Here is a 14,314-nt window from a genome sequence, read left to right as displayed (position 1 = left end):
CATGGAGTAGATAGTTGTCTGAGTATAGCTTGGAGCTGCTTCAATCACTGCCATTGCAACCCAGTCTCATGTCAAAACGTAAAAAGGCTATGTTTGTCCACAGTGCAAAACGTATCAGTTCTACGATAAAGGCCTAAAAATTGTGAAATGGGTACGTTTTTCTCCCCCAGAAATGAGGCCTGATGGGCTGTTTGTAAAGTTTGGTGTATGTTGCCCAAGTAGAAACACCAGAACCCAGATTTGATCCTCAATTCTGCTCCAAAAGGCTCTCGGAGTGCAGCAGTCACAGACCCTGATTTTTCCCAGTTTCACAAGGGGATAGTTTTTTTCTCTTTGAACTTAGGAAGTTGAAATTTTAGTATGTTGTTCTGTCCTCCATAAGGATCGCATCTGTGGTGGTTTGACCCCCCTAAGTCCTTTCTGCTGTCCGTAAAGGGCGTGGCAAAGTCCAGTAAAGTCTATCAATTAAGCATCATAACTGGTCAAAGTTGCTCCAAATGAGATGAGATTTCTGGGAGTAGTTCACACCTCTGCCAGAAACCAATATTTAAAATTTTGAAGCCCCACCTCCTTCCTGAAGCTACTTCCTGTTTGGGAGGGGGCTATAGAATTATTCCACCAGATTATGATTTTATAAATTTTAGAGGCCTCACAGTTCAAGTTTCAGGTCTGTATCCACTGTAGAGGCCAAATGAGAGCAAAAGAGCACAGGGTCAAAGGTCAACAGGCCTCATGTCTCAGCCAGGCCTCAAAGGGTTAAGTGAGCCTTTTGGAGCTCCTTTGGAAAAAGGCCTGACACCAATCTTGTTGCAGGACAAAAATGAAGAATGATCTTTGGAACATTTTCACATCTTTAAGACGGCCTTGACTCCTTTTTATAGCAGGTGTCACTGAACAGCACAAAGCTGCTATTTCAGCCATCAGGCCTCATTTCTGATCAATTATTATTGTTTGAAACAAAGCTTCATATCAATTATTGATTTTTATTGTAATCATTTTGAACACCTGATGATAGGAGAAACACAATAAAAACATTTGAAAAGGAAGGATCAAGGTGTTGTTGTACTGCAATACTACTGTACAGCATCAGAGACATTCAGTTATTGATTGCCTGAATGATTGATTTCCCCCAGAAGAGGAACAGCTTTGCTGGAGCAGTGAAAATACACACATCAGAACGACAAAAGTTCCATTTGAAAAGAAATGACATGACATTACCAGCACAATATATGAAGAACAGTTAGGATAAATTTAACTGGCCAAATAGTTAGGATTTCTTTAATGATATCCTTGATGAACCCAGACATCAGTGTGGTTTGTTCCCCTCAATAATAAATCTGTAAATATAGCTTGAAATGGTGGAACTAAAAGGCCACCTCTGAGTGCAGGAGTTAGCCTCTGAGATGGATGTGATGTCAGCAGACCGCCATTAGTTTGAGTCATTGTTTATATTCTTAATGCTGATTGGTAGATCTATAATGGTTACAAATGGACTTTGTAGGTAGAATAAACATCCAGAAATTAAATGAATTTGTTGATTGTCTTATTAATCAAAAGATAAAGTATTGAAAATTTTTTTTTTTTTTTCCTCGGAGTGAGCGAGAACTTCCGGATTTTTTCACAGAAGAACGGGGGGCCGACTTCCATGGAAGCAGATGTTTGGAATTATTTTTATTGAACAGCTACAGTCAACAATCACACAACAACAACAAACAAGCGTAGCTATTTTATATTTTGATGGTAATTCCTGGGCCAATATGTTTTATATTATTTTTATTAGTCAACAGTCCCACAAATATATTATCAACTCAGATAACGACGCAATGTAACGACAAAATACAATAACATAAACGCCATTTAGGCTTCCGTGGTTTTAATCATAACAACTGCAAAAAACTTGGAATGACGCTAGTAGCCTCCTTAGCAACCAACATAGCAACAGCAGAAACCGAGAGGTGAAAGATTCATCGTAATAACGAACAAACCAAAGATTATACACAAGAACTGGGCGAAGATTATGAAAACAAAATGTATATTTCTCACTAGAAATGTCATCAGAATTCTTTATTAAATCAAAACTCTCTTGGAATAAGGCACTTTCCTCTGACAATGACAGGAGCAGCCGCCATGTTTTTGTTTTGAGAGGCCCGCATGAAAGAGTCACATGACCTACCAGCGCTCCAATAGAAAAGGATAGGGGAAAAAAATGTACACATTTCACAATTTTTAGGCCTTCATCATAGAACTGATACATTTTGACCTGTGGACAAACGGAGCCTCTCTACGTTTTGACATGAGACTGGGTTGGCCATTGACAGGTGCCTGTAAGACTTCTGCTCTGGCCACAGCTGTGGCTGTCTCTTGCTCAAACGATAACATGTCCATCATTGCCTCTAGTTGTGCCTTTCCTATTTTTAGGCCCATCTCCTTCCTTGCATGAGGTAGGCGTGCTTTGGATGCCTCTGCTTTCATATGAGCCATGGCGTAAGCAGCCCCAGTGTAAGAAGCCTTTGACCTTTTTGAAGCACATGTGGTATAGAACCTGGACCATAATGTTCCTTCTTTCAAATCCATTTGTTTCCAATGTTAACTACTTTATCTTCTGCACGAAGCTTGTCATTTCACTTTGCTGCCCTCATTACATGTTCAGAATATAACCTGGCAGTAAGATAAACACCTTCCATTCATCAAAACTCTGCAGATTGTCCACAGGTTTATTGGCTAAAAGAAGGGTGAAACTGAGAACAGACAAAAAGGATACATGCTTAGAAAACATTCTTCAATAGTACATATTTTTACATACACTACAAACATCAGAAAGCAAGTAGCTCCTTTTTAACTCATGCCTACATATGATTTGCCTATTTATTGTTTAATTATTACTTATTTGTGTTTAATGCTTCAATCCATCAATAGAGTAACCTGTTAAGTTTGAATGTGTTGTCACTCATATTATTTAACTATACTACAAACATGGTATACATTTTACATAAATTTGCAAATTAGCAAAGTAGCCATATTATGTACAAGCATCCACAGAAATTACATTATCCTAACTTTCATTATTGAAATATATATGATGCTTCATATGTCAAGAGATGTGGGCACATAAAAACAGGCAGCTGGACAAGCAAGATACTGCCATCTGTATGGTAAACTGACTCAATTGCATATAGCACTTTTCTACCTTAGCGGTACTCAAAGTGCTTTACAGTGTCGTCTCATTCACCCGTTCACACACACACTGATGGTGGAGGCTACCATGCAAGGCGCCAACCTACTCATCAGGAGCAATTATGGGTTCAGTATCTTGCTCAAGGACACTTTGACATGGTCACCGGGGTCGGGGATCGAACCAGCGACCCTTTGGTTGCTAGACAGCCACTCTACCCCTGAGCCATGCCGCCCACACATGTATGTCTGTCACTACCTGATGGCCTTATGACATCACATCAACAATGTCATGTGACCCATCCTCTTGTCTCTCTTAAAGGTGCATCTGCCTAACAAGTAAAACAATTAATTTGTTCACATAAACTACTAATTAAGATACAACAACAGAACACAATCCATCTCCAAGCCATGCCGCCCCACAGTTGTAGTATGCTCCTATTTTAAAATAATTGCTGCATCGTTGTTTGCATGTTATATGTTAGCATGGTAGCGCAGATAAAACGGATTAAGAACAACAATCTAATGATCACCAGGGGCGGAGCTTTGGCCGTGGCTGTGGCCACCCCTGGCATCGCTCTGGCCACCCCACTGGCCACCCCCACAGCTGGGGAATAATTTGTTAAAACGTGGCTCTCACACGGAACATTGGTTCCCCCTAACTGCCTTTTCCGCGTGGCATTGGTCAAATCTTTGAACACTCAAAAACTTCATCAGGTATTCAGTGTGTATGGAAATTCATGAAGCCTCTCATGAATACATAATCTAACAGTGATATAATCTAACACTGAGCAAAACATTTTCTCATTTGTGTGTGTGTGTGTGTGTGTGTGTGTGTGTGTGTGTGTGTGTAGAAGTTATAGTCCACAAAATGACTGAGCTGTTACAATTTGTATTTGGTTGACCCCTGCTTTGCTGTGCTATTAGTAGATACAGTGCGTCACCGGCTGCTTTTTTAGAATATCTCACAGAGGAATCCTGCTAATTGAGTCCTCCACTCATTGAATTATGTATTAAGTGGAATTTAGCCCTCACCATAGAAAGCATTTCTTGATCAACATTACATTAAGCAACAGCTCCAGAGAGACACTCTGTGTGAGGAAGCTGAAGTATGTCCTCAACCTTCAGTGATGTGGAGATTAACTTGCACTCCTGAGAACTCCTGTCCGCTTGAATCCATGATTAAGCAAAAGAGCTCATCTGGATGTGTGTTTGTGAGTTACTTGTCACTTGCATACAGTTGACTGTGTTGTTTGCATGCTAGAAGGCAAAGGAAACAGCATCCTTGTTCATTTATGGAAACAAATAAAATAAACTATAATAATTCCATCAATCCATTTTCTACTGCTTACTGTTAAGGATGGGGGGGGGGGGTGGGTGGAGCCTATCCTAGCTGCCTTAGGGCAAAAGGCACGGTACAACCTAGACAGGCCGCCAGTTCATCGCAGGGCCAACACATATACAGTAGACAAACAACCATCTTCTGTCACAGCCACACCAACAGTCATTTTAGGTTATCTGAATAACCTCGTCCTCTCTTGCATGTCTTTGGACTGTGGAAGGAAGCTGGAGTACCTGGAGAGAACCCAGCAGGCACAGGGAAATCATGCAAACTCCACACAGAGAGACCCCGTGATTGAACCACTGCACCAGCGTGCTGCCCCTACAATAATTCCATTTTATTTACTGTATATTTTTTGTTAGGTTTTGGAATGGCTTTTCGTATTGCAAATGAGCGCTTCACATTTTGTTTTTTTATGTGTGTGTGTGATTATATTGTCTGCTTGTTGTCTACATTCATATTTAATGCTGCCTGGATATTCTGAGGTGAACAATTATTTCTAGCACATTTCACTGTTTTTCTTTCTGTCCCTGAAGTAAAACTGACCTGCCAGATATTCTGCATCCCCAGTGACAAAACTTCCATAAAGAACTATTTTACAGCTCCTAAGAAAGTCTCTTTCTTATGTTATTCTACTAATAAAAAACTAGACAGGTTCTCCATTTAGCTGAACAACATATCCGATTAATTCTTTGTCTCCCTTGTCCTCCTCCCTTCATCCTCTGTTTACCTCTCAAATGCCAGACTTGTTTAAAATCTATAAAAGGTGAGTTTTCTCTGCAAAAGTGTGTGCAGCACAGTAAAGGTCACCTAGAGAGCTATATCACAGGAGAAGCATCCAGGTTTGACCAAGGGTGTACGTCTGACCTGTTTTATCATCTTTTGTCAGTCTATGTGTGTCTCTGTGCACTTGTGTGGCTGCTTGTGCACGTGTGTGTGTCTGACACCACCAGGTTGCACCTCAGATTGTCCAGATAATCCGTCTCCTCATAAGGAGCATTCCCTGACATTTTCAGGTATGGATACAAGCACATGGGGGCCATAAAAACAACTGAGTACAATACTGAGTTGCTGAAATGAAGTTTCAGGAAAATGGACTCGCCTGCCACTTCAGTTTTTCACTTTGATTTTTGGGGTCTTTGAATTCAGTCCTCTGTAGGTTGATAATTTTCATTTCCATTATGTGATGTGGGATCCTAACTCATTACCCAGTCCATATCAGTATAGATATCCAGCATGATATTTTCCCATTCAGAGCTGATGTGTTTTCAAAGTGTTCCCTTAATTTTCTCTGAGCAGTGTTTTATTCCCTATTAATTTTCATACAAAGAAGAATGTGATGTGGAGACAATGCAGACATTTACTTCAAGAGTCTGTTAAACAGTCAGTTAATCTAGCTTTAATCAGGTTCATGTCCTGCATTCAGGGATTTATGATATGAACTTCTCTCTCTTGCAAGACTTATAAAATAAAAGAACAGGTGATATATACAACAAACAATACCTCTCCATATTTTTCTCTCCGTATTGTAATTGGAAAAAAACACAAATGCCTCCTCTGTGTTGGAAGAGAAATTATTTTTCTGTGATGGAAAGCAACAGAAGAAAGTTCCTGAATTGGCAAATTGCATCTGTAGAGCAGGAAAGTTTCCCTTATAATATTTAACTTGTGACAGAAAAAGTCTATCTTTGTTTTCCTGGACAGATTTCAGAAGCATCAGTCTTGGTAGAACTTCAAAAGCTGACAGAAATTCCCACTTCTACTGTAAAATAAATCAAATATCCTGGTAGGCTGGAGGAAACGAGTGGAAAATTGGAAGCATTCGCTTGTATGAGATAATGTCCTAATTACTCACCTATGTGATTAAAAAAATATGTTCAATTCTCTATCTGTTTTCTCCATAGCAAATATCAATGTTTAATTGTTTCCCTGGTACCGACATGATTACAAGAGGAGCAAGGGGAAGCAGCTGAAAGCAAACACAAACGTCAGTTCAGTGAAAGGTTTCATGCTCATCAATATTCAATGAGCTCCATCTTATTCTGATGTGTTGTGTAACTGCTGTCCCCATTATGCCCTTAGTCTTAACTTCTCCATATTAGTTTGATGCTAAATAAATGAGGAGATGCAATAGACTTGTACAGTATGTTATTGCACAAGAAACGTCCATTAGTGATGTACATGAATGGCCCGGTGACACTAGAGAGACTGTAGTTTGTAATTGGGGCTGCTGTGTTAATTAATTTGAAGACTTTAGAGCAACTTTGAGGCCTTGGATCAACTCTGTGTGATATTGTACAACTCACAGGGACTTAAATGATAAATACATTCCAGTGGGAGACAGTATTTACCCTCCAGCAACAGAAAAACTCATGTACACATTCAGTGGGGCTACATAGTGCAGGAGACTCTGAGGAATGAAAATTTTTCTGGCTGTTGAGAATGCAGTTTCCATTCAAATGAATGTGCCTCACTTCAGAGTCCACCAGATCTCGAGGTTGCAATGTGATTTGGTCCACAGATTTCGTCCATACTGAAATGTACAGCAACAGCAAAACTGTGTTTAAGTATGCCTCAGTCTGCTCAGATTACCTGCTTACTGTTGCTATGTTGTTAAATGGAGTATACAGTGTGATCTAACCTCAATGTGTGAATGTTGTGTAAAAAAACACCATCACATTGGTAAATGTACTCAACTGCCCAAAAATGCAATGCGTCTCTTCAGACAATTGGAAGAGAATTCAAACTTCAAGACAGACCTGTTGAACTGTTCACAGGGACGTGCACATGACCATGGAGGGGCAGGGGCTCAAAGTGCATGTGCAAAGGCAGCATGTGTGCAATTTTTTTTTACCTTTTCCCGATATGGAAATTAATGTAAAGTTAAAAAAGAAAGCACCAATAGAAAGCTAACTACTTACAGTAGTCATGTGTCCGGTGTCGGTGAACGTGATATGCAACTGCCACTCTTTCTCCTTCCTTTTCTGTATTCTTTCTTTTTTTGGCATCGTGCTGCAGGCATAATCAACATGAATCAAGTTTAAATACAGATGGTAATATTGTAAACACAAATAACCTACAGCTTATATATACAGTCTATATATAGAGAGAGAGAGACAGAGAGAGAGAGAGAGAGAGAGAGAGTGTGGATATAAGACTGTAAGATGTACTTCACCTGAAGTGAGGGAAATAGGCTATGACCCACCGAAACCATGGTATATTTTATTTTGAAAATCAGTCAACTATAGAGTGTTTTTCTGAAATATGAGGTGACCCATATCTAAGCAGGTTGAATAAATGGACGGCGACTAGTTAGACCAGAACTCACAGGTTCAAGTTGCTCCACTGTCACATCTCCTTAGTTCTACTTCTTCATGGAGGCAGGGAATCTAAGTGTAACAACAGAGTGAGCAATGATTTTTTTTCGATGGGAAATAGACCCAGGAAACGGGAGGCAATTTTTTTTTTTTTAGAGTTTGTTTTTAAAGAGATGTTTTTGAAGTTAACCAAACTGACTGAAACTCTGAATATTGTGGAGCTTGGACCCTGTGTCTTTCAGCTGATTGCTTGGTCCTCTTTACTGTTTCTTTGGGAGCAGTTTGAGTCTTGTCCCACATAGACTGACAACAGCGAAGATGTTGTTGAACGGAAGGGACTGCAAGTTCCTCTTCCTGAGAGGGAAACAAAGGAGGCTGATAGGCAAGAGAGGCGTCACACAACAAACAAGAGAGTTATGAGAGTGTTCTACCTGTGGTAAGAAAGAGCTCCAAGCTGAGGGATTGATAGCCACAACACAGTGAAGAGCAGAGTCCAGGTCCTAATAAGTCCTTTCAGTCTGACCATTTGTTTGTGGGTGAAACCCAGAGGAAAGGCTCACATTTGTCCCCAATCCCTTACAAAAGGACTGCTATACCTGTGATATGAACCGTGGACCCAATCTGAAATGATGTCCTCTGGAATCCCATGTAGTCTAGCAACATGGGAAGTTTGGGTCTGCAGTTTCTTTGCCTAGAAGTACCTTGGGCAAGGCAACAAAGTGGGATGCACTGGAGAAACGGTCTACGATGGTTAATGTGACTGCATTATTTTAAGATTGAGGTGAAGTAGTTACCAAATCCAAAGCTATCTGTGACCATGGACAGCTAGGAATAAGAAGAGGTCGGAGTGAAATTGAATGAAGCCTCACTATTTGTCCATTTAACCATCTTTTTAGGATTTTAAATGTATTTCAGTCGGGCATTTTGTTATTTTGCAGTCCATTTGAATATAGGTCAGGTTTGGAAGTTAAAGTTAACTGTTTTGAAAAGAGAAGATTACTGAACTGAACCCCTGTAATGTGTAATGATTTATTACAAATTTTGTGAAATGTAACATATTCAGATTGTTAATTATAAATTGTGGTAGATTATTTTAAAATGTAGATGTTATTACATAACGAGGTGAGTTATTGCATATGTTACAATTACATAATGTTTTGTCATTAGGTTTTTTTTTTGGCTCACAAAGTTATTTTCCCTCCTGCAATACTTATTTTAGAATGCAGAAAGTAGCGGCAGGGAGAAAGAAACACTTGCAGTTTTGTTGTGTTTTTTTGCTCCAGCTGCAGGATTGGCACCTCTGAGTGTGCTGCTGTAGTGCATAAAATCAGTGGCAGCCAAGTTTAATAATGTACTTGTGTGGTGTGAAGCTTCTCAAAGACAAAACACATGATTCATGTTCTCCAACATAGTCATAACACAGTTACAAATATAACATTACATCATCCCATATGTGATGACTATTTTGCACCTAAACTCTATCTATATGGTTATATTTTAAACTGCAGTGTAGGCTATAGCCCAAACAGTACCTGCATGCAGGGCTGTAGCCAGGATTTTGGAATAGGTGAGGTCCGAAATTTTTTTTGATGTTTTGTTTTTTAATTTTTATTTTAATTGCTGAGGGCATGAAATTCTCATTTCTTCTCCCCCCATTTCCCTGGTCCCTGCTGTATCCCATCTCTGTGCTTCTCTGCTCTCCATCCTCCTCTGTTTCTCTGCTCTCCATCCTCCTCTGTTTCTCTGCTCTCCATCCTCCTCTGTTTCTCTGCGCTCCATCCTCCTCTGTGCTTCTCTGCTCTCCATCCTCCTCTGTTTCTCTGCTCTCCATCCTCCTCTGTTTCTCTGCTCTCCATCCTCCTCTGTTTCTCTGCGCTCCATCCTCCTCTGTGCTTCTCTGCTCTCCATCCTCCTCTGTGCTTCTCTGCTCTCCATCCTCCTCTGTTTCTCTGCTCTCCATCCTCCTCTGTGCTTCTCTGCTCTCCATCCTCCTCTGTGCTTCTCTGCTCTCCATCCTCCTCTGTGCTTCTCTGCGCTCCACTCTCCTCTGTGTTTCTCTGCTCTCCATCCTCCTCTGTGTTTCTCTGCTCTCCATCCTCCTCTGTGTTTCTCTGCTCTCCATCCTCCTCTGTGCTTCTCTGCTCTCCATCCTCCTCTGTGTTTCTCTGCTCTCCATCCTCCTCTGTGTTTCTCTGCGCTCCACTCTCCTCTGTGTGCCTCTACTCCCCTTCCATTTCTGAATAACTCTCCTCTCTGTGCTCCACCTTCCTTTCCCTATTCTCTCTTCCATCCTCCTTGGTTTCATGTTTACTATCTTCCTCTTTGTCAATTTCTTTCTTTGTCTTTGCCAGAAATGCATCCAGCGTATTCTGTTTTAATCTCTTGGATATGTTTGCCCTGCTCTCTGTGACTTGTTTTCTGTGCAATGGGTATATTAAAATTAATATGAGCTGAAAACTTGCTAGTTGAACTGAACATTAATATCTAAAAGTGCCCCCTCTAACTTTCCAACCCATAGGTACTTTCACTTACCAAATGATTTCTTGAAGTTGACATAGAAGGTACTCAGTAGGTCTACTGTTTTTTTTACTGTTTTTAAACTGTTGGGTTTATTTTGTTGTGGCTTTAGTAGAGCGCTATCATGCAAACGGGTAAAAATAACTTTGATGTCGCCTGAACTGCACTGTACAAAGCACGCGTCACGTGACTCGAGGTCCTACTCTAGTCGCATCATCGTGACGCATGCTCGGCCAGATGATGAGCCCAGCGCTCATCAAAAAAAAAAAAAGAAAGAAAAAAGCGCCAGGCGCACTCTCCCATGTGGATAAAAGTAAATACACTGGCTTTGATCAGATGATTTGACAGGCCGAACTAAGGACAAAGGACTAGGCCGAATTATCTAAAAAAAAATATTGTGGTCACCTAGGTGTAGATGGGCGGGGATGTGGTCTACAAAGTACTTATAATAAAAACACTCTAGTTTTTGAATGGGGTGTGGCCCGCTGCCAAGCATGTCACAGGGCGCATTTGCGGGTACGTGCATCAGCTGATCAAACAGCTGTTCACCGCAACACGCACACAGGCACAAACAGAACACAAAGCCCATGGATGTTTACCACAATTTACAATTTACAAGCACGTTTCACAGAGAGGTTTCAAGTTTTTATGAGTTTATGTTTTATTCAGTTGGGCATATTTGGCAAAAAAAAAAAAAAAAAAAAAAACCTTGGAAAAAATAGGTGAGGTCCGGACCTCGCTGACCTCATACCTGGCTATGGCCATGCCTGCATGTGCAGTTTGCAGCTAAAGTGCAAGATCGCATGGCTTGACCTTGAATGCCTTAATGATGCAATTGGTTAGTGAGTTCTTTTTCGAACAAAAGTAATGATAGGGTATTTATCGCGGTAAAATAATGACAAAACTTGCGCTGGTCACAGTACAGGTAATGTTTATCTACCTTGATGTGCACTGGAGTCAGAGTCAGATTAACAGTTGTGGATTAAAGTATGGGTCAAGCAAAATATATGCGGTTGACTCTTTCCCCAATCTGCAGTCATGAAGAAGTGATACAAAAGGAAAAAATGTGAGTTCAGGACAAAAAAACACTTTTTGAATTAAGAATTGTTTCAAAAGTGAGAACCCCTCTGTCATGTAATGTTGATGTAGGCAACCATCCTTCGCTTTTAAAACACTTCACAAGTATGCTATTTTGTTGGTCCTCTAGATGCCAAAGCCTGCCCCAGTGGGGAGTTCATGTGTGCCAACCGCAAGTGCTTGGCCACTGTCTTTGTGTGTGACGGTGATGACGACTGCGGAGATGGCAGTGATGAGCTCAAGTGTACCTCCCCCCTGACCTGTGGACCCAACCACCTCCGCTGTAATACCTCTGAGTGTGTGCCACTCATGTGGAGCTGTGACGGAGACCCAGATTGTTCAGATAGTTCAGATGAAGGGCCGGAGCGCTGTGGCAGAGATGGGGTCCCAGACTTGACTAACCGCCGGACCAACTGCACTCCTGGGGAATTTCGCTGTGCCAATGGGGAATGTGTGCGACTGTCCTGGAAGTGTGATGGAGATCCAGACTGCAAGGACAAGTCTGATGAGTCTGAATGTCGTGAGTTTACATCTTGTCTTCTCATCACCTTTCCCTTTTTAATGCATATGCTCTTTTGCATTAAGACTTCTCAACAGGTTGTGTTTGCTGTTTTTACTTGATTCCTTCAGCAGTCTTAGTCAAGTCAAGTCTATTTTATTTATATCGCGCCAAATCACAACAAAAGTTATCTCATGACACTTTATAGGTACAGCAGGTCTAGTACCAAACTCCTTCAATGAATTTACACCCAACAATTCTCCATCAGCAGCACATCCTGCAACAGCGGCGACAAAAACCTTCCTTTGAACAGGCAGGAACGTCGAGCAGACCCAGGCTCAATGGGGACGGCCTTCTGATTTGACCGGTTGGAGGGAAAGAGAGCAGGAAAGCGGGGCAGAGATAAAGACAGATAATGGAGGAAGACAGATATACAGAAGGAAAGAGTGGGACAGAGATAAAGAGAGAGAGAAAGGGAAGAGACTGATGGACTGACGGGGACGTGAGCAGGTGGAGCTATGGGTGGTAGCTTGAGCCTCTTCAGGTCTGCAGCCTCCTCCAGCAGCACCCGAGACCTGGGATGAGGGGAGCCTGAAGGCTCCGGAGAAGAAGATGAGTTAGTAATACGTATGAGTATGATTTATGTATGACACATACAGGAGGACAGAGAGGGAAGAGAGGAGGAGAGAGAAGCCCAGTGCACCATGGAAGATCCCCCAGCAGCCTAAGCCTATAGCAGCATATCTAAGGGCCAGCCTAAGCAGCCCAACTATAAGCCTGATCAAAAAGGAAGGTCTTAAGTCTGCTCTTAAAGGTAGAGAGGGTGTCTGCATCCCGGACCAAAACTGGGAGACGGTTCCACAGGAGGGGAGCCTGATAGCTGAAGGCTCTGGCTCCCATTGTACTTTTAGAAATTCTCGGAACCATAAGTAACCCTGCATCCTGGGAGCAAAGTGTTCTGGCTGGGTAATAAGGGACTATGAGCTCTGTCAGATATGAAGGAGCCTGACTGCTGAGGACTTTGTATGTTAGAAGGAGAATTTTGAATTCTATCCTAAATTTGACAAGGAGCCAATGCAGAGAAGCCAGTTCAGGAGAGACCTGGTCTCTTCTACTAGTTCTCGTCAACACGCAGGCAACAGCATTTTGGACCAGCTGGAGAGTCTTTAGGGACCTCTTAGTTACTAGTTTGAGTGACCTTTAGGAATGTCTTTGCCTAATGCCAGTACATTGCTCAAGTAGTTCCTATTGAAATTGAGGGGCAAGAAAAGACAGTCCTTTGTTGTATTTGACTTAAAGGATGATACCACACTCTTGGAGGTGTCTACCCTCTTGTCCCTTCTGTTTGCTCAACTAAAAACAACTCCATTGCTACTGAATGAAGTTTGTGCGTATGGAAAACTCAAAGATTGCCTTACCCTCAAAAGACACTGAACAGAACAGAACAGAACAGATGAGTCTCCTTCTGATAAATGTCCTCAACCTTGCACATCCTAATTGGAGTGCTGCAATAAAGCTCTTGCTGCAATACCAATAAGCTCGTTTCCCCAGGTGGTCTTGGGTCCCCTCCCAGCCTTGGACTCACTGGCCAGGGGGCTATGATGCTTGACTCAACAAACATGAACACCAATGATGTTATTTCCTCCGGCCTGGTTAGTGACGTATGCTGCCTTTAACTGAAACTTGATACCTACAACAACCAAATGGCCAACAGCAGTCCAGAAATTTTGATCGTAGGTGATCGTAATTCTCAAAAGTGATCAAACTAGGCAACTGGACTCACCTCTTGTAAGTGAAGACGTTTTGCCTCTCATCCAAGAAGCTTCTTCAGTTCTAAAATTTTGGTGGAAAGTATCAGGTATATAACCACCCAAGGGGGTGGTAGCAAAAACAAGTGGTCGTAAGGCCAGAACAAAAGGCTCATTATGTTCATTTTCAGATATTCATGAAGAAAGTCGTGAACCAACGACTGGAAAACAGCAGGAGCATTAGTGAGACCAATGCTGTCTTCCACTCATCCCCCTCCCTGATGTGTAGCAGATGATATGCATTTCCCAAGTCCAAATTGGTTAAAATCTTGGCCCCCTGGAGGAGCTCGAAGCCAGAGGAAATGAGTGGAAGAGGTTACTTGTTCTTGACAGTCATGTCGTTGAGTCCACGGAAGTCAATGCAGGGTCGAAGATGCTTGTCCTTCTTCCCCACAAAGAAGAAGCTAGCTCCAGCAGGTTATGAGGAGGGCCGGATGATTCCAGCCTTGAGAGCAGCTCCAATGTACTCCTCTGTAACCTGATGCCCAGGTGCCAATAGTGAGTACAGGTGGCTACAGGGGTGCCAGGAAGCAAGTCTGTTGAGCAGCTATAAGGTCGGTGAGGTGGAAGTGACGTAGCTTTA

General features: G+C 41.9%; 1 protein-coding gene across 4 annotated transcripts in view; it reads left to right on the top strand.

Annotated features, from left to right (window-relative positions):
* Positions 1 to 14,314, top strand: part of LOC147261198 (low-density lipoprotein receptor-related protein 8-like) — a 132,844-nt gene that overhangs the window by 78,751 nt on the left and 39,779 nt on the right. For 3 of the 4 annotated variants that reach the window (XM_086203126.1, XM_086203127.1, XM_086203125.1), the window contains exon 5: positions 11,555 to 11,944. The exons of the other annotated variant lie outside the window; for it this stretch is intronic. In XM_086203126.1, the coding sequence (XP_086059252.1) occupies positions 11,555 to 11,944 (390 nt within the window). The remainder of the gene's footprint in view (positions 1 to 11,554; positions 11,945 to 14,314) is intronic. 4 annotated transcript variants of the gene reach the window in all.

This window comes from Aulostomus chinensis, chromosome 5 (genome assembly GCF_037954235.1).
Source record: "Aulostomus chinensis isolate RoL2024-O1b breed Wild chromosome 5, RoL_Achi_v1.0, whole genome shotgun sequence".
NCBI classification, from domain to species: domain Eukaryota; kingdom Metazoa; phylum Chordata; class Actinopteri; order Syngnathiformes; family Aulostomidae; genus Aulostomus; species Aulostomus chinensis.
Note: the sequence above shows the minus strand (reverse complement) of the source record. Positions and strands in the feature narration are given on the sequence as shown.